Source organism: Belonocnema kinseyi, chromosome 1, assembly GCF_010883055.1.
Source record: "Belonocnema kinseyi isolate 2016_QV_RU_SX_M_011 chromosome 1, B_treatae_v1, whole genome shotgun sequence".
NCBI lineage: Eukaryota > Metazoa > Arthropoda > Insecta > Hymenoptera > Cynipidae > Belonocnema > Belonocnema kinseyi.
The window spans coordinates 119,417,670-119,439,881 of record NC_046657.1 but is presented as its reverse complement, the minus strand read 5'-3'; the positions used below and the strand labels follow the sequence as shown (position 1 = coordinate 119,439,881).

Sequence of the window (22,212 nt, the reverse complement as noted above, 5' to 3'; positions counted from 1 at the left end):
TGTGTAAACCAATCGTTACTTCGTACAATAAAAAAAAATTGTCTTCTTACTGTATTAGTTAAATAGACAAGTTTACGAGTTGGTTTAAAATGTTTTTATTATAAGTTATTCCCTTAAAGCAGATTCAAGAAGATCTTAACTACTTAAGAGTCTAAGTTTTCAATCGTACATTCTTTGATCCCATTTTACACGGGTCCCGTTTAAAGAAAAACAGTTCGAGTTTCAGATAGTCATAAATATTTTACTGCCATTCCTTTATAGGCGATTTTCATTCGTTAAAACGGTCGATTTAACTGGGAGCGTCTCTCCACAATCACGTGGTCTTCAGCTCTTTCTCGTAAAATTTCCTCGCATATTTGAGAAAATTCTTTTAGTTGTACTTAATCATTTAAATGCCTATAAACTGAAAATTTTTATGTAAAAAGCTAAGCGAACAAGAACTTTATGCAGCTGTGTAATATGTAATGAAATACCTTGAAAATTAAGTTTTTAGAAAGCTGGTGTTACTAGACATTCAGAAAATTTAAAGTCTAGTCAAACCCGATTATAAATGATTCAAACTTCTCTTGTTTGAAAGAAATGCGTTCAAAAAAATGCTATCGTACATTTGAGCTGCATATTGCATTTATTCAACAGCAGGATTTAATTAGGAAAACTTTTTAAATACTGTTTAAGTGACTGAAAAACTACTACTTTCTTCTGCTGGTAAAAAAAAAATTTTGTCTTCATCTTTTTAAATCATTTTTACTTAAAAGCACCTAGTTTCCTCTTTAATTAGAACATTTTAATTAACACAGCAGACCTTCATTTTCTCATCCCTTGAGTTGCTAATCCTCAGTTCTCGCGCAAAAAGTAACAAGATTTTTTATGGTCGATGTAAGCATCGCTCGAGTAAATTGTCTCGGCGATTTAATATGATGCCGCACGTCAGGTTGTACGTGAATTTTTAGTATTAAATCTTCTTTTGCTTACAGCATTCCGAATTTAATTCCGCTCTTAACGTGAGATTGCAATTTAAGCTAGTACACTTTTCAACAATATTGTTTAAAATTATATCGATGGGTTCTACGAATATTACGCTATTGTTCGATTACCGTTAAGAAAGCCTCTATCTTCTTATTGCAAATAATAATCTTTCTTATTTTAGTCCTGTACTTTCTATTACAGTTTGTAATGTAATATAGGCATCTATAACTTTCAAAACAAGAAATTTAAAAACACTTTTTTACCTCTTTTAACACTTCTACACGTTTGCTAAACTTCATACAAAATAAAGTTAGCCTAATTCTTAATCGTAGCGGAAAGATAGACTAAAACATTTTTTTAATAAGATGATAGACTTTTTCTTAACGGTAACTAAATATTAGCATCATATTCGTAGAACTCATCGATATAAGCAATTTCGCTTGTTCATGATCACTGACTCAAAGTTTTTAGTTATCGTAAAAAACTTCGAAGAAAGAAAAGTAGTCATAATTGGTCCAAGCACATTTAGCAAACTCCTTCTTGTTATATAAACTACAAAAATATTGTCAGTGAAATCTACTGAAAGGCTTTTAGTTTACATTTTGTGTGGTATTCTTTCTTTTATTTAGTAGTGTAACTAATAGAAACTATTAAAGATCCTGTAGGGAGAGTTGAAAATGTGGGAATCGGTTCTGATTCGTTAGGCTTAACTGTAATACGAAAGTCCTTTTTAGCACTCGATTTTCAAATAACAAGAAATTATCTTAACTTATAGTAACTAATGCGATCAAATTATTACTTTATCTTGAACTTTCGTAGCATAGTGTAACGTGTCAAGCGCTTTCATCAAAAAAGAACAAAACGAAAGATGCCCAAAGTTCAAAGAAAAAGGCCAAAAGAAAACAGGCCCTGGCCTCAAAATTGAATTATCTTTTAGTCTTGTAGTCCAGTCATTTGATACTTTTATCCAGTAATTTCTGTGGCATTCGTTCTTTTTCTCTTAAGTTCTTCATTTGGGGGTGCATAATAAGGATTTAGGTTCTGCGAACAGGATTTGGTCCCGGAACACGAACAGTTTTTTGTAAAAAGGTGCAAAATATGACAATACATTCGATTGGTGCTTTCCTGTGCATTTGAGAGAAAAAAGTGTTCTTACATAAATTAAAGTAGATAAAATTCTGCGTAAGACTAAAAAAACGTTGTTGTATCATGAATAGTCTAGGAGTTACGGCCTTTTAAGGAACATGTTTTCTTGGTTTCTCTATAGCTCAAATCCTGATGGCTAGATCTAAAAATGTTTGACAGATGAATAAGAGTAGATGTGAATACCTGTATTAAAAACAACAAACATTATCCTAACTATGATATATTTCGAGTTAGCAACTGCCAAAGGTAACCCATTTCGACTTGAAATTACAGGTAAATGCCCAGAATGTAAGTAATAGTGATCAGTAAATTAATTAATCATATAATTAAAAATAATTAACTGATTTTAATAAATAAATAAATTTCCATCGCCCATCAAATGTGCATTTTTCGGCATTTTTCAATGAACTTTCTACTAAGGACGCTTATTATAGATGAAAAATAAATACATAAAACATTTTTAATTTTCCTCATAAATTTTTTAGGAAGTATTAAAAATGTAAGACCTATTTTTACTAGTGGATTGGTATTTTGGTAGTTATAATAAACTCCCCTAACAGAAATTGCAGGACAAAATTCCAAAAACTGCACATTCTATGGGTGATAATAATTTATTTATTAATTTAAAATGACAACATATTTATTTTTAATCTATAATAAACCTCCCGAGTAAAAAATGCATGCTTGGTGGGTGATGGAAATTTTGTTAATGAAGCAATTATTTATTTAATAATAAAAGTGGTTGATTATTATTTATTTGATAGTTAATTCATTTAGTGATTACTATTACTTGACATGAAAATTTATATGTTAAGTGAAAGGTCGTAACTTTATTCCACGTGCGATTAAGTCACTGAATTGATTAAGGGTATACTTTGCAAGGTTATTATTCGGGACCTATTGGGGTTAGGAACATTCTTTTTTTATACTTACGTATGATTAAGTTTTCTTTTATTTATCTTGTTAGAACTTTCTCGTGTTACACCCATGAAGCGAGGGATTTACAAAAAACACGACTTTTGGATTTTCCATGAAAAAAGAAAAAATAGGTATATTCGATACATGGGGAGTTGGAACATTTTTTTTGAATTTGCCCAGAATTAAGTCCCCTTGTATTTATTCTCTAGGAACATTCTTTTATGACAATCCCGAGATTAGCTCTTTACAAAAACTGAACTCTGAGAATTTACCTGTTAATTCAGGTCGAAATAGGTCACCTTTGGCGGGTGCTAACTCGCAATCTACTTTGGTACATTTTTCCAAGAAAATGTGCGTGTTCCGAGACAAAATCCTGTTCACAGAACCTGACCCCTTATTATGCACTTCCAAATAAGGTACTTAAGAGAAAAAAAAATTAACTGTCGCAGAAATTACCGAATTTGCACCATTTTTCGGACCAGACACGGAGAAAAAGATATCGCACAATGATATCGCAACACCTCTACATTGAAAGAAAGCGCAATATGATAACGTACAATCAGGTCCCGGACCTTTGTACGATATTATAATGCACTATTATCACAGAAAAAATTACGCTAAATCTTATTGCTGTCATCTGCCACGGGCGGCGTACTTTTGCAGCAATGGGAAAAAGGCAATGTATTAGTGAGTACGAGCTATAAATCGGGACACCAGGTTTAAAACAATCACAGAAAAAACTAAAAATTTTCTGCAGGTAAGACCTGCAACGGTTGATGCTTGAACATATTTTAGCGAAAATTTCACTGAGTTTAGAAAAATAATTCGGAATTCGTCGGCTGCGTCGCGCTGAAGTAAACAAATTTCAGTAAAACATGTGAAATAAACAACAGAAACACAAAAAAAAATTTATTCTTATTAGTATATTTCCTCCGAAATAAATCACATTATTGTAGACGAATCAGAACTTATTTAATACCATTTAGGAAAAGCGCAAAATGTAACTGAAAGATGGGAATCCCCATTTCTCTCAAACTTAATGAAGTTAAACGACGCTGGGTAGCGTTGGCATCATAATTGTCGCTACACCTCTAATAAAAATGGAGCGATTATAAGATGAAAGATTATCCAAGCAAGGTGAAAAATTGAAAATTATATTCGATACACGTAAAGTTTACCTGGCAAGATTAAGTTTTGTTCCGGTGAATCTTTCACCTGGAATCGATGCAAACTTTATCTTTAATTTTTTTATGATCGCTTGCTGACTACTTGAACCCTCGCGAGATCACAAAAGAAGACATACAATCACAGAAAGAACTAGGGCTTCACTAAGGTTGCAGCTCAAATAAAAGTTGGTATAATTTGGTACTTGAGCTCCAATAGATACCTGTAGAGAGCCAAAAGGGTTCATTTAGAGCGCTTTTGAAAGAAACATAAACTACATTCACAAACTAAACGCTTGCAACGTAGGGCTGGTAAGTTAGGAATCGATTTACAGTTATCGGCAACTTTGCTACATAACCTGAAAATGATATTCATCAAGTCATTATATCACTTTAATCTGCGGTCTAATTTTTTGATTTAATCATATTTATCAAGTTATGTCTATCAGAGTTCGATTACATGTGTGCTTTAGGGTAAAAATTGTGTTATTAATTAAACATAATATCTAAGTGATCAAAGCGACAAATAGGTTCTTCAGAAATGGGCTCAATTACAATTGAGATCCTTCAGAACCCCAATATTGTAATTCATGCGATATAGTTTTCTCAGTGGATGACTGGACTATTTATAAATGCTAGATGTCCACCTTCGTTTGATACTTAGGGCATACTGCAGGTTTGAATCAAGCCTGTATTCGAAATGCAAAATTAATTAATTTTAAAAATTGAAAAATTATAATTAAAAATCTGACAAAGATGTAATTCCAGTTTATTTATCGAGTATAGTGAGGCAACTCAATTTTGTGGTTAAATCCTGGTTTCGATGCCCTTAAAATGCTTCGATCAAGCTGATATTTAGCATGCAAAATTGAGACGCGATGAGACTGTCAGTTAAAGAAGTAGACCTGATACGATATGGTCGAAAAGCAATGAGCGGGAGGAAATTGCCCTAAGTAGAATTTGGAATTTTACCTGTGCCGAGATGCTGATGGGAAAAATACCACTATCATTTTGGTTCTCTTATTCTTCGCGAGTTCTCCAGAAATAATTTCTTCGCAAAAATTCGAGGCTAGATATGGTACTTCTTGCACATTTTAAGTGTTCACATTGACAGCAATATTTTTGGTTTCAATTTATGAAATTTCAATAAATAATTTCACACCTATTGCTGTAGCTACCATAGGCTGTTCTTGAGAATAGTATAATTCTTTGACTATACTGATAATAATGTTAAAAAGCCCTGAGTAACTAATTTTATAATTTTATGACTTCAATGCAATCTGAGGTTTTTGTTTTTCTTATTTCCTTATAATAATTTTAGAGCAGGTTCCCTTGAATGTCTATCTTACAAGATAATTTTTTCACGAACATCGTACGTTTCTGAACTAAGGCGGATTCGACTACTGCTGCCCCGACACCACACCTGCGAGGCAGTGGTCCTACGTCGTTATGGTCAACCAATTTGGTATGTCTCAAGCGTTTACGCTCAGAGAACTTCACTACTAGCCCAAACTTTAGTGAATTGTAAACAGTTCAGTCAAGTTGATGCCCGAGGTACGATACAACACAAGTCCACTAGGAACCGGAGTAACAACACCTATATCGAGTTTACCAGAGTTGGGTGAAAACAACTCGTCAACGACCAACGAACCGCAGTGGCTACTTACTTAGACCGATCATATAATTGAGAATGAGTTTTGGCAAGTCCAGAATTGAAACCTCACATGCATCACCAAGAAAGTGTCACTCGTCGATTTCGATAGAACTTTACAAATTTTTAGAGTTATGGAAGACCATAATCGAATGCCATAATCGATACTTATTTTTTTATATCGGCAAAGGTTCAAGTTTAAGGGTATAAACTACCCCTCCTATCTAAGGGGTGTTTTACCCGTTTTAATTGCAGTCAGTAGAGTGATTTGACAGTTAGTATGCTTATTAGGGGTTGTTGATTTTGTTGAACCAAAATTTGAGGTTAAAATTGCAAAATTCAAGATGACGAAATAAAAATGGTGCCTGAACTTCAAAAGTGAAGGGTGGTTTTGACGTTTAAACTAGAATCAATCATGTGATTCAAAAACCGTTTTGATGTTGCTGAATTCAAATTTTTGATCGAAATCACCAAATTAAAGATGGCGAATCCACAATTATGCCTTCCTTTGTGTCACAGGAGGGTTGCTTCACTTAAACTAGAATTAGTCGAGTGATTCTGATACTAAAATGCTTCTATAAAGTTTTTTTATGTTGCAGAATTCAAATTTGAGGTAAAAATTACAAAACGAAAAATATAGCAATTGTCATGTAAAATTAATCATTATTAACGACTATCAGTCGAGAGTTAGCGGTGTCAACAAATTCATACCTCGCTCTTCACCGGACCTAAAAATAATGAACGAGGAGGTGGTGGATATCTATTCCCTCTTTTTATTTTTCTGCTTTTTTTATTTATTTTTATTTAGTTATTTTTTCTCAGTTATCATTTCTTATTTGATTTCCAGACGTTTTTTTTTTAATTTTCATACCTTTTTCTCTGGTAATTATCGTAAATAATTCCATTCCAGTACAAATCATAATCGTAGGTGAATTGCTAGTCACTGACATTGAGAAATACTCCTACGTTCAGAGCGACACGTCATTTTGGGTCCGCAATCTTGGATTTTAGGATTTCAAGCTCAAAATTGAATTCATCAACATCGAAAACCCTTAAAAAACTTTTTATCTTTCAAATTTAACGATTGATTTCAGTTCAAATGTAAAAAAACACCCTTCTCGTTTAAAATGTTGGCGCCATTTTTATTCCGCCATCTTGAATTTAAAAATTTTGAACTCAAATTTGAATTCGGCGAAACGAAACTCCCTAAGTAGCATTTCAACTTTCAAATCACTCCACTGATTTTAATTCAAACGTTCAAACCACCGTCAAGATGCGACGGGTAGATTCTACCCTTAAAATTGAAACTTTGCCGATATGAAAAAATACATATAGATTATTTTCCATACCTCTACAAATTTTCAAAGTTTTATCCAAATCGGCGAGTGACACTCCCGCAGTGTCAGTAAGTTGCTCGAAAGTCTTTCTAACTTCCTGCCCTAAAGTTAATTTTATACCACCTCCGCCGTACAGTGGTAAAAAAACGATTTTCTTTGTTTACAAACCTAATATCTCAAGATTGGCTTAAAGTAATTTAATGGAATTCAGACTGAATACAGTTCACGTCATACATAATTAGGGGAAAATACTCACAAGATCCATATATATTTACAAAGGCCGGAAAAATCTATGGTAAATCGGATACTATTAATATTTTATGAATAAACTGACTTAAACTTTTAGAAACGATGATACATTCTTGTATATTAACACTTTGTTTATTTACATCTGCCAAACTGAAATCCAAAGGAAAATTGGTACTTCCGATTTTTATTGTCCTGCAAAATTTGATAAAACATGAAAAAACGTGAATTTTCAGGTTCTTTAGCTGGCAAAGCTATTGTATTTTTTTGTTTTATCGAATTTTCTAGGAAAATGAAAAATCGAAGGTATGAATTTTCCTATAGATTTTCGTTTGGCCGATATGAGTAAAGAAATTTAAGTGTTAATATAAAAAAATTTATCAATATTTCTAAAAGTTTAAGTCAGTTTATTCATAAATTGTGAAAAGTACCCAATTTCCCATGTATTTTTCGGCCTTGGAAATATATTTCTATCTTGTGAGTATTTTTCCCTCATTAGGAATGACGTGAACACTGTATTCAGTTTAAATTTCATTCAATTCCGTTTATCCAATCTTGATATATTAGGTTTATGAACAAAGAAAAACGTTTTTTACCACTGTGCGCCGTCAGTCTTCGACACATAACAGGAACCCTCCCAGTGACGTATAAACGTGAATATCTCTGAAATTTGCAGTAGCTTCCCTTTACATTTTTAAGTTATCTTAACCAAAAAACCAATACAGAAAAAATTTTGTGCATGCGAGGGATATCTGCATTTATTAGGTTCAGTAGGTTATTTTGTTTAATAAATATACCGTTCCATTCGCATTTAAGGACCCTGAGACAGTAAAAAAACTGTGCTTAATAAAGAGCACACCCCTAGCACCAAATCAGGATAAGTGAATGAGTCTTTCTTCAAACGGGCCATTGCTCAGTCAGAAGACGCTTGTGGCATGTGGGAAGGCTTTGGTATGTAGGATCCGACGAACTAAAGAAACGTTAAGTGCTTTAACAAATCATGTGAAAAACATCTAAATGAAAAAGTAAGCTTTTTCTTGATTGCCTTTCTCAAGTGATTGTTTTTAAGTATTAAAGAAACGTTTGAAGGAAATGTTACGACACATTAAAAAAAATTATATTAATTGCATTACTGTTCATTAGGTAGTACTGTAATAAAAACTTTAACGTAGATTTTCCTAACAAAGATTTTTAGCTTATGTCCCCTTTCTTCATAAACGGCCCGAATTTTTCAAATCTAACAGCTGATGACAGGATTACATATCACCAAACCAAAAGCGAAAAAATGAAAAGTCGAGGTGTTTGTTACGACGAATATTGTTCGTCGAGAAAGTTTTGTAAAGTAGAAGTCAGCTAAAGCCATTGCACCTGCTACCGTGTGGGTGAGATACGAAGAAAAGAGATCCTTTGGGATCAAATGGAAAGCGGATAGAGGAACATCGGTGAGAAGTCAGCGACTATTCGCGACGACATCGTACCGACGATTTACGAACTTTCAACGGAGCTACGGGATCCTTTACATTTTTCCGTTACAAATGGTTCGTACTGGTAGATATCTTACGAAAAGCTTCGATACGTTTCGGAATATAAATAGCGAAACGTGATTCACGACGATCTCAAGTCGCACAGATGTATTTTTCAGCATCGATAGAAATCCCGGCGATACATATGGCTAAAGACGACTTTTCAACTTGCAACTTCCGCTTTTCAATCGTCGATGTATTCAGAAAACTACGACTACCTCAATCACACTTCCAATTGCATTTTAAGTTTGAGATTTAAAGTTTGAGATTTGAAATGAAGATTATTTCGATTTTTATATCAATATCGAAGCACTTTTGGCCTCAGATCATAAGTCAATATTCTATACAATTTCGAAACATGACAAAATCATACCAAATATTCTATAAAGTTTCAGAACATACTAAAATTCACTTAAATATTAAAACAAATGTTCTGAAATACATTTTTACAGTTAAGCTGATTTTTTGGTTTTATCATATTTGAATAAAAACTTGAAACTTGTATGTCATTGGGTTCGTAAATCGAGTTTTTTAGCAGAGCGTCAGGTTCAGATACTTTTAAATACTTCTGATACTTATCTTTAAAGTTAGCTCAAGAACAATAAGAAATAATAATTATTGTCAATTATCGACATTTTACAAAACCTTCGATATGTTACGTTTTTTTGCAATATATTATAAAGCTCACATTTTTCCTTGAGCTGGTGCTCATTAGACGTTAAATTTGTATAGCTTTCGTGAAATAATACAGTGAAACTATTCTATGGCGCTGATATGGCGCTGATGGTGGGTGAGAACTGATTATAGCCCATTCCGCTTTTGTTTGTTCACGCCTGAGTGCTCGCCTCAGTGACAAACACAGACCCCACGTATTTCGCGCAGCTCCTATTACACCCACCTGCAGCGAAACGTCAATTTTCGGCAACGCTATAGAAAGGAGGGCTATTGAAGAGTTTTACTGTATAGAAAAAAATTTAATTTACTATTATTGTAAATATGCAATACTCATCACATTCCTGCTTTACATTTTTGTCATTCTACCTACATCCACACGAAAAGAGGTAGGGAATGGAAGGTTTGCTAAATTAAATAAAATGCACTTAGAAAAGATCATGTACACTTTAAAAACAATAGCAATAATTAAACAACACATTTTTCGTTGAAACCTTGTACAGTGTACATAAAGATGGATTTTTGTAAGATTGAAAAGTGACTAAATATAGTTTCAGAATAAAATCCATACATTCTTTAACTTTAATATTTTTAAAGCTATTTATACGATTGCGATATGCGAAAATATAAGATGGCAATAATAAGTCCGAAAAAGAATCGGAGCCTCTTGGCATCGGAAATGCAAGGCTGCTCCTCTTATATCATTTTCGTGGTTGAAAAAGACCGTTAGGCGCGACCATTCATAAGTTTCATTTGACCGCGCAAGATACAGCGGACGTGAGAATCCATAATGCTATTGTAGGGTTATTACATATAGCTGGGATATCATATTCTTACATAGTATTTTTCTTTTTCAGCACCCTCGGTTCAGATAGTAGACGCCATGGGAGACCCCTTAAGAGATAAGTACTATGAAGCAGATAGCACAATAGAACTCTTGTGTGTCGTCCGGCATATAGCCATGCAGATGCAGTACAGCGTTGTGCAGTGGCTTCATGGAAACAGAACTTTAAATTACGACACAACAAGAGGTGGAATTAGGTAAGTGGTAGTATATATATTACGCAAAAATACAAGATTTCACCTTAACGACCTTAATCTCACAACGTATCCTAAATGGCAATTGTAGCAGTAGCCCAGTACTTTTCATACTGGGCTACCGGCTAAAAACTGGCGCAATAATAGATCAATGCTATAATCGGCCTGCAAAAGTAAAACTTACTGTACACGTACCGTTTACACTATTGAATTGATACCAGTTGTTCACTAGTTCTTGTCTACTAGTTTGTCAGTATATAACATACACGGAAAAAAATTGTTTATTAAAAATCCAGTGACTTTGTCTCGTAGTCTTGGATATGAGAGAAAGTCAATGAAAAAACACATTCATCAGTATTCAAGAAAATTATAAATCATCATCTGAAAAGCATGTAACGTTTCAACAGAATCCTAGAGACTGAGATCGCCAAACTAAGCGACATTTACTGGAAGTCTAGTTAACAAGAGCTTTATATTTTTGGAGAAAAAAATTCTGAATTCTGAGGAACAGATAATAAAAATTCAAAACATGATTTCTCAATAAAAAAAAAATTATTTTTTCACTTATTGGTATGTAATCTTCATTTTTTATATTTATTATTTAACACAATTCCCAAACACGGTCGTTACACATGTAATCGGACGCTTAAAAGCTTGAAAAATTCCAGTCGCTGTGGGCTTGAACCCTCCTATGCTACCTGAAAACGTGTTTTCTACTGCGCGCTCTAACTATTTTCGCCATCGAAGCACTTAGATCGTGGTTACAAAATCTCGGCCAAGAAGTTTAAGGCAGCGACGTAGCAAGTCTTACGGTAAGCTCTACTTTCTTCGAACTAAAAGTTGTTGAACTCACTCTTTCTTTGAAGAAAATGTATTTGAATGATTAATGAGTAGTTCTAAGGTGAGTCGAACATTTTTGAGTGACTTATTAAGAACAAATTTTGTTTAGATAGAATTTAGAAATGTATTTTAATTTTTTCTAAAAAGGCACGATATTCTTTTGTCATAAAAAATTTAATAAGTTTATGAACTATCAAAAGGTAATAAATAACAAAGAAAAGTCAAGTGGAAAAACGTTTTACTAAGCTTCATGACAAAAAACGATTTTATTTAAAACCAAATCCTGCAAAACAAGCGCGCTTTTCAATATATCTAATTCTTTTATGATACTTTCTCACTTAGTCTTCCATGCGAAATAACAGTTTCGAAACAATAATTTAAAATATGTGAAAAAAATAATTGAATTTTACTTATTTCAGAAAGGGCTTGAAACTTTCTGTCTTTATAATATTCAAAACGTTTAAAACGACCCTTAAGTTATAAGTAATAAGTAAAAGACAAGTACCAACATTCTTTAATAACTACAGTAGCAAACAAATGATTTTGTGCATATAAAGCAAATAATTAAATTTCACTTATTTTACAAAGGGCTCAATACTTTTCTTAAATAAATATTTAAATCGTTTAAAAGCTATATAAAACTGATAAAAAGTAAAGAACAGTGAATTTTAAAAACGCTTTAATAACTTTAGTGACAAAAAGCCATCGTCTGTTATGTAGAAACGTCCATAAAATGCACAGTTTTTAATTGATATCATTTTTTTATAATTCTTTTTAATTCAGCTTTAAATGTAAGATAACAATTCATAAACCAAAATTGATAATACGTGAAAAAATTTTACTTTCATTTTTGATATCACCTATTTCAAAAGGTTCTCGACATTTTATTTTTCTTGCGAATATAAAAACACTTTGAAATCAGAAGAAGAAGAAATTCTAGAAAGAAAAATCTATTGCAGGAACTTCCAACTTGAAAGTGATTCAGTCTTACAGTGTTTGGATATAAAAATGTTCTTTTTTTCGCTTGAATTATTGTTTTAAAATTTTAAAATGTGTAATTGTCAATTTTTTCATAAATCTCTTATAAAATATAATACATTTTCGATGAACTTTTTTAAACTGTTGCCTTTGACTTACTTTTCCTTAAATATATACCTTTAACCAGTGATATAATTGTTTTAATTATTATTAAAGAAATATATAGTAATAGTAGTATCTTAAAACATTTTTAAAACCTGTAACTTTCTTTAACGCTGCCATATACATATATAATTATTATTTTTAAAAAGTTTACCATTTCGAGTCCCAGGTTTTATTCAGGATCAATTAATTATTTTTCAGAATGTCGCGACTTTGTTTAGAAACTAAAAATAAAGAACCCCAAATTATATTTCTTCATTCTTTACAAATCACGTATATCACTTTATTGAATTAAAAAGGATAATAATCAAGAAATCTAGCGATCAAGTTAGAATGTTGGATGTTAAGGTGGAATTTAAATTTTGACTTATGATGCTTTTACTTTTAAAATTTTAATATTTCAGAGTAAAGGATTTCGTAAAGCACTTCTAATTCAGACCCGATTTGATTAGTTGTCTATACCATTTGCTTTCTAAAATTTTAACTGGAATCAAAACCATGTCAAAGTCTTTTATAATAATCATGTTTAATCTCTTATTATGCAATATGATATAAAGTTTAATTAAATGTGATTGAATAACTGTTTCTATCATAATTATTAATTCAAAAATGATGTGGTTTAGAAAATAAATCCCATGTCCTTTCTCGAACCAAAAAAAAATCCTGACCGAAGAAACAGCCTTCTAGTAAATAAAATCACAACCAATAACACTAGGTGAACAGCGCAAGAGAGGCATAGCGTTCAAATGCGCAATATGCGTGGCGTTGCGGCAAATGTTTGCTGCGCAATTATAGTTCCCGTGCGGAAAAATTACGTGGCAGTCTTATGTAGTGAGATCGGCTGGCTAGACCGAATCTAGACCGTCTACTTAAGACGGTCTGACATCGAAGTGGTCTGGCTGGACCCCTCTCAAACGATCTCGGTTGAAAATGGGAAGTGCTATCGTGACAGTGTATGTTGTAATCCTCAGCAGACAGAAATGATTGGGAAAACCTAAAAGAATATTAAAGTTTGCAGGAAAGTTTTGTGTTGAAGTCAGATTGACACATGTCTAAGTTTGTATACACACTATTTTTTTGATAATTACTGAGCAATATAATATCCACTTATATGAGATAAGATTAATTGATTCTTTCTCAAATTGCAACCTAACCTACAAAAGACCAGAGAGGAAGATTTTATATATGTCTTTACATCGTACTGAATCTATTTCTAGCCACATTTTTAATAAAGACGAAGATGGACAATAATGATTTGAGAAAAATGTTATGTTATGTTGTGTTAATTGTCACCTATCCCTCCGCGTCCGTAGGATGGCCATACTTATGATCAAGGTCGTGAATTGTCTGCTATTTTGTTATCAACATAGCAGTCAAAATATCCTGCTTTGAAATCACCCAACACAATAAGGAAAGAATCCATGTAATAGTATTTAAAACTTGATGAAAACTCGATATCGATCAATGATTTTATAGGTTATCTTAATTGTCGCGTATCACTCGGCGTCCGTACGACGGCCGTCCTCAGGGCTAATATCGTGAATTGCCTGCTATTTTGTGATCTTTATTATATAATAGTTGAACTTAAAGTAAACTAAATTAATTTTCAACAAAAAAACGAATAAATGATGAATCTTGAACTGAAATATTTCAATTTAATCCTTGCTTGCCACGCATCTATGGAGTAACATACTTTCCACACCGAGTGAGTTTTTACCCCAGTGACGAAAACTGTCATAAAAAATAAACTACTGAATATTTTAACTTGAAATTTTCATTAGAGCATACTAAAATTCTGATTTAAAAGGTAGTGTGCTATCTGTGAAGTTCTGATACTATTTTTCCCTCCTCTTTCTATACGGTCTATTCTAGACCATCGCTGGGTAAAGCGTTACACGTCTGGCCAGCGTCTGATCAGCTCATCTATTCTGGACGACCTGATCAGCGGCTGGTCAGCGCCGTCTAATCTAGTCCATCTCATGGTTTAGGCGTTACACTTCTGGCCAGCGGCGCTATTAGACCGTCTGTCCAGCGTCCCATGCAGAAATTTTGATTAAGCCCTGGGCGGGGCTAGACCGGGCCGGGTCGGTCCCATATCGAGATTCCTGGTAGGGGCCAGACCGCGGATGAAACACACGCCCAGTTCGGGGCCAGGTTGGGACTCCCGATCGGGAAAAAAGATCGGTGCCTGGTCGGTGCCCGGTCGGTCTCATAATAATGCATTTTATGCATTTCGCGAATAAAAAGAGATTTATAAAGTATAAATATTATTATTTATTAAATATCAATAATAATAAAAAAATAACTTTCGATGGCTACCCCAATCTTTGGAATTTCCAATAATTGTTCCAATATGACTTAGAGCCGCTTCCTCTGTTGTTTCTGTGTTTTCATCGCTCATGGAATTATCACTGATCGCTGCTTCTGCTTCTAAAGAAAGTGAAATAAATAAATTATAAAACTCTCAGGCTGGCCGCTGAACTGGAAAACCGGAAAATGGCTGGGAATTTGTTGAAATAGAGAAAATCCGGGAAACGACAGTGATTTTATTTTTTTACCGGAAATTTTGTAAATATTTAAAAAACAAATCCGCCTAAGTACGATTTCAAAATTTTTTAAAATAATAAATTGTATTGTTATCGATTTCAATGATGACATCATTCAGCTCACAATGCGTAATTTAAAAATCGTTTACTTTAGAAATTTTTAATTTTAGGTTTTTATTTTTAATTTAGAGAATTTCAAAATGCAGTCTGGATGACTTAATAAACTAAAAATTAAAACCGTTTGAAGTTGAGAATTTTGTATAAAAAATATTTGTATTTTATTAACAGTAAATATAAATAAATTATTTTTAAAATGAATATGTAATTTACGTATTAAAAGGGAACAATAATTCACTTTACAAAACGATTCGAAATCCGCTCAAGATTCAGAATTTTCCAGATTTTAACGTGGAAAAAATTAACTGTTTCAATTCGAAATCTTAGTCATTAAATAATGCAAACGTCTGCCTAAAACTTTATAAACTATTTTTAAATTAAAAATAACATCACAATAATGTAGTTGTAATTAAAAGCTTTCTTTAAATTTAAAATATTTTTTCAGTTTGAAATAATCAATTTTTTATGCATTTGATTAAACATTTTTTAATCTAGGAAAAAAGAACAAATATTTCATATGTAGCAATATTTGACGGTTCATTTAAGAATAATTAATTAAAACCAAATATTTTTAAATTAACAATGTGAAACTGAATTGTTTAATATAGAAAGCCTTGAATCGTTAAAATTTGGAAGAGCTTTTAAACTTCTAACGTTTCAATTTTGATGGTTCTTTTTAAAAAAAATGTTACATTTGTAAGTGAAATTGTCGAATTTAGTTGTTCAAATAGCAATTGAAAACTTAATAATTGTATAGAAAAAATTGAATTATTTTAAAACGCATTTAAATGTTTTAAAAAGATTCAAAATTAATTTAAAGCTTGAAATGATTTCAAATAATTTAAAAGTTTCAAAAGAATAAAAACTTCTTGGTACGATTCGTAGGAAAATTGAAAATAATTTTACAGCTTGGAATATTATTTAAAAATAATATTCAAAAAGATTTGAAGATTTCAAAGATTGTTAAAAAGGAATGTGGAAGATTTTAAGAATTTTCCAGGGGTTTCTGAATGTTATAGGGAACTTTCTTTTCATTTTAAAAGATATTTAAAAATTCTAAAAAAAAATTTAAATAAGTTTAACGTTGAATAAATTTAAAATAACTTCTACATTTCTCAAGATTTTGAAATAAAATTTTGAAGCCTTACAAGGATGTTTAAAGTATTTAGGATCAAAATAATGTAACTTCCAATTTAAGAAGTATTAAGTTAAATAAATTAAATTTGTAAATTTTTAACGTATTTAGCTTGAAATTGTTAAAAATAATATAATTTAAAAAATTTTTAAGTTCACTGATTCTTTTAATATACACCTTTGAAAATGATAACGTGAATTTTTTTAGGTACAAATCGTTAAGAATAATATAATTTAAAATTTTTATAAATTCATTGATTCTTTAATTCACATCTTTAAAAATGATAACGTGAATTTATATTATTAGAATTGAATCTGACTCTTTGAACTCATTATTTTTTTTTAATTCTAAATTTTGCAGTTTATGTGCATTTCATGTGAAGTTGTTCAATTGAAAAGTGTTAGAGCCTTTCATTTTTTACGTTCTAATTACTGAGAAATGGAATACAATATTTTTTAATTAAAAAAACTCTTACAATTCAATTTCAAAATTTTAAAATGTAAGAGCTTAATTTTGAGTGCTTTAATTGATAGATTATTTTTTGTTACTGCAAGTGGAAAAATGTCTAGCTTTAGAGTTCGAATTTTTTAATTTGATTGATCGTGAAAAATGTTTGCCAACCTGAAAAAAACCGGGAATTTTTGTCTTGGATTAAAACGGCTACCCTTGCATATATAATATAATTACAAAAATTGGATTCTTACGTACTTACGTTGAGCATTCACAGGAAAAAGTATACTTTTTTCATAAATATTTATTCAGTGTTCCCAACGAAAGCTTCTTACTTCACTACACATGCGTCGCACTAGGCATCTGGTTAGTTACTATTTGCGCGCAGTTTATGATGCTAAAAAATATTATTTTTATTGTTTATTATAAATAATGACATTTCGACTTATAAAAATGTCCACTACATCGACATCAATGAATCTCGATAATAGTAAAAATTAATTAAATACATATTCTGTGAATTAAAATTATCCTTTAGATTGTGTACAGAATATGTATTTAATTAATTTTTACTATTATCGAGATTCATTGATATCGATGTATTGGACATTTTTATAAGTCGAAATGTCTTTATTTATAATAAACAATCAAAATAATATTTTTTAGCATTTTAAATTGCGCGCAAATACCAACCAATTAGACGTCGAGTGTAACGCATGCACAGTTGAGCAAGGATCTCTTGTTGGGAGTACTTGATCGATTGGTATTTTGATTCTACTACTTGATTCTGAAATTCATGTTATGAAAAGATGTCCTTCATGTATTTTGATAATGAATTTACTATTTAAAAAAACCTGAAATGCACTTTTGATTTTATCACATATTCTATTCTGATAATATCACTATTTTTGGAGATTACCTATTTTGACTATTATTAGTTAACATATTTTATAACAGATTTTATCATTTTAACTCTACATTAAATTAATAAAAAATTAATATAAATGGATAAACTACTACAAAACAACATAAACAATATGATAAATACGTTGATAAAATGATTGACTTTTTACTGATAAATGATTTTACCTAAAACTGTGTTGATATCAGCTGGAAATTCAATTTCAAGTGGTTCCAAATTTTCTTCTTCGCCAAATTCATTAGTTGAACGAGTTGGATAGTATTAACTTCTAATGGTTAGTGTTCGGTGCCTCCAAACACGTGGCGTACTTGCCTTAGGCATTTTCAATCATTTAGAAAATATTATAAACGAATAATATTACAATTTTACTGCACTATCAAAAAACAATAATCAGCACTAATTCTGTGAGCGCATAGGGATGGCGTTACGGTAGGAAATCGGTCTGGCCTGGTCTGGCCCCAATCTGGGCCACAGAATTCTACCGATCAGGGCCAGATCGGGAATCCCGGTCGGGACCAGATCCAAGAATTATTTGACAGACTAGAGAAATGTCTATCATTTATCATAAATGAGCGCTTGGTGTATGAATACTTTTTAATGAAGTTCAGAAGATACTTTACAATGACTGTATTTAAAATTTAATTAATGTTTGTTCTAATATGTAAGCAAATTCCCTGAAATTTCTGCTGACGGTATTCGGTTACAGAACAGCAGCAATAGTAAATTTCAACCCATAATGCGCTCTTTCCATTGAATTGTGTACGCCCCCTTTGTTTGCATTCTGAAATCTAATATTCTATTTTAATTCTAATTCGAGATTTTCAAGTATCACTGCCATGCAGCGAAGGCGGTTTGAGCGCCTCTCATTGGAATTAATTCACTCCAGAGCAACGTTTAAATAACGTAATTGCGATTCTTGTCGGTTGCGACGCTTCTTTCGTACTCGGTTACCTCCCTTTATCAAAGAATCTGCTTTGCCCGAGGCGCTGGGGTTGGCGGCTTTTGCTTCGGTAAATAGGTTCTGCGGTTAGTGCCGTTCAAACTCCATAGAAGGCAGCTAGAACTCGAAAAACTTAATTCCTTAGAAGTTCATCGAGTAAAAGTTTTTGTTTGATTCCAGGCACTCGTGTGATTCTACCAAGGAAACTGCGGTAACTTTTTGTACGGAAAATACTTTTCCAGATATATGCGTTTGAATATGAAACCGTGAGGCACAGCCGCAAGGACAAAAAATGATATTACTCGAGCCGGAATTTAGATCCTACTGCATTAGAGCCTATTTTGGGCTGTAACACCTTTCTGAAGCTACTTTGAATCTTTAGAGCCTACATTTTTATAGCTCAAGACCCTACTTTGACGCTGTTTAACCTTCCCTTCAATACTGACCCTACATTGAATCTTTTGAGCCCACAATATTCGAACTTCATGGAAATAAAATAAAAATTATTTTTTACTTAGATTAATTAAACTCATTGGGCATCTCAATGAGTGAATCCACACTCAATTAACAAACATATTTAATTCAAGATTTAACCTAATTATCATTAATTACTTATATATGAATCAATGCTTCTTTGAAATGCTCAACCACAAAAGAGTATTTTCTCTTAACTGAAAATGCTGAAAATTTGTACGAGAATAATATTTATCATGAAAAATTACTAAACATTGTCGATTAATAAGTTATTATAAACTATTTTATCAATAATTAATGAAAGTGTGTGTATTCAACAGTCATGTAGGTGATTGAGAATTACAAAAAATTATAAGAATGTCATATTTTCTATCGCTAACGACAAATATTATAAATGAAATATAAAATTTGAAAAATATATTCAAATATATATTTAATAATTATAATTAAATTTACTGATTGTTATTATATTTTTATTATAGCATTACGGTTAATTTATTTGCAGCATGATTTCATGGAGTAAATAATTTTTTCCATAGAACAGTACCACTTTTCCAATGGTTTTGTCATTTTTCTTACTAAACAATAATAATTGAGAGTTTCTGAAACATGTTATTATAGAAATATGACTATTTAAGTGTCTACCACTTGATTTAGTAGGAAAAATTATTTATTTTTGTCAGAAACTGTTTACTGTTTTAATTTTTTATCAAATTTATTGGAGGATATAAACAGTCAAATGTATGAAAAATAATTGACTGCTAATGTCGATTTTTGAGACGACGAGACAATTGGGTATAAAAACAATACTGTTATGAATAATATAAACTTATTTGCTAATGAATATTAGAATGAATCTTGAACTACATATTTGTATTTGTTAGTATAATTGGATTAATTATGATGCTGAACGACTTTTTTAAAATCATTGCTTAGTAAGGAGATGAAAATATATTTTTATTGAAATCAGCAAGTTTGACATTGTATTCACTTAAATCATGAATAACACAGAAGAAAATTAAAGTATGGGTTAGATTCCAGAATAGGGGCGTCACCTGTCACCTCTGTTTTGGCTGGAAAAAAAATTTGTTTGGCAACAAACTATTAGAATCTTTAATGTCAACGATAAATGAAGCAATTTGATGAGGCAAACTTGTAGAATTATAGTTACTTTTGTTACTATAGTATCTCAAATATGGATCTGCCACGATATATCGTAATAATCATATTAAACGAGGAGTTGAAAATGGTTAGTGATGTGTCCTACATTATTTTTTACTAGTCATAGAGATGCCTTACCGCCTCCACGAAACGTTGAAAAAGGATAGGCTTTTGACCAAATTATTTTTATTATTTTACGATATCATTCCGATATCGTGACATTTGCATATTTAAGACATCATATTAACAAAAGTAACAATCATTTTTAACTTCTGTCTGGTCAAATCGCTTCATTGACAGGTAACGCCCCTATTCTGCAATTGCACCAGAATATGTAGTATCAAGTTCTTTTGAAGCGTATAACGTAGAATAATTCTAAAAGACAGAACCAATTTATATTGAACTTTTCAAAAATCGTTTTCAATATTTAACGACACAGAAAATTTAAAAAAAAGTTATTATTCAATTCATTATTTTGGATTTAGAAAGATTTTGGACCTTGAATTATTGGACATGTACTAATGATTTTCATCGAAGACATTCTAACGCGTTCCGTTAGCTGAATCGGTTAGGACGTTAGGCTTTTCGTAAATACTCAAAGTGTGCGTACAATCTCGAATTCGTTTCTTAGTGCATAATTGCAGATTTTTCAATGCACTAGGATTTAGGGTTAATATAAAAAAATTCTATAAATAATTTGTGTAAAAAATAATAGCGAATATCCTTGATATTCATATCAAAGATATTATTTTATTTTTTCTAATAAACAACAAAACTTATTTTTATTCATCCATATTGGTGTGAGATTATAGAGAACCTGCTTTGATGCCACAAGTCCTAAAGTAGTAATTTGAGCTTTAAACTAGGGTCTAATGTGTCTTAAATATATACCCTACTTTGACGCTAAACGTGGAAACACGGCCGATTTCGGACACTTTTAGCGTCAAAGTAGGGTCTAAATTACATTGAAATCGCTGCTTATTTAGAATCTATTTTACAGCTTCCAGCCCCTACTAAGGTAGGAGTTACGGCTGCAAAGTAGGGCCTAAATTTCGACTCGGGTAGCCATGCATCCCAGACTTTGCAGTTAAATGTTCATTACATTTTCAAAACCTTTAATACCTTCTTTGCCTAACTTCTCGAAATTGTGCCCCGAAAAATGTTCATGTCGTACTAAATTCTGCATTAATAGAGTGATGTCTTATTAACTTGATAATTATTCTCCCTATCTATAAAGTAAAATAAATTATATATATCGAACAAATTTTCACAGAATTCTAATTTTCACTCAAGTTCAATAGAACTTTTCTGTAACTCAGTGGGCAGAAATATAAAATCAAAAATCTGAAGACATGAGTTTGAATCTCAGCGGAGCCAGAGAAACATTTTTTTAAAATTTGTGGATAAAAATTAATAGTTGGAAAAAATTTTAAGGGAAATCTAGTGAAAAGAATAAATAGCTTGAATAAAATATAATTTCTTATAAATATTTAATAACAAGTGTAAACTTTTTTGTATTAAACTGATGGAGTAAAAAATAAATGCCAAAATAAAACGCTCAGCACAGAATCATTGGACGTACTATTTTACTAAGCATCACAAATTAAACTTTATGAGACTGAACCGCTTATACGAACCCAAATGTGAAGCGTTCTCTTGTTTTAAAAAGTAGTTAAATCGCATGTTCCGTAATAAACACATGGCGTAATTATTTTTCCAGTTCACGAGAAATTTATTTGTCCGTCGGCTAATGTGAGAATAAAATGTGAAACGAAAAAGTGAAAAGCAAATGGGCGAAAACAGTTTATTATATATACTTGAAGAATG

General features: G+C 31.6%; 1 protein-coding gene across 1 annotated transcript in view; it reads left to right on the top strand.

The window, feature by feature from the left end:
• The window catches only part of LOC117179838 (hemicentin-1-like), a gene marked incomplete at its 3' end in the record, with an annotated part of 137,787 nt that overhangs the window by 74,710 nt on the left and 40,865 nt on the right, over positions 1-22,212 (top strand). The window contains exon 4 of the mRNA XM_033371989.1: positions 10,480-10,663. Within this exon, the coding sequence (XP_033227880.1) occupies positions 10,480-10,663 (184 nt within the window). The remainder of the gene's footprint in view (positions 1-10,479; positions 10,664-22,212) is intronic.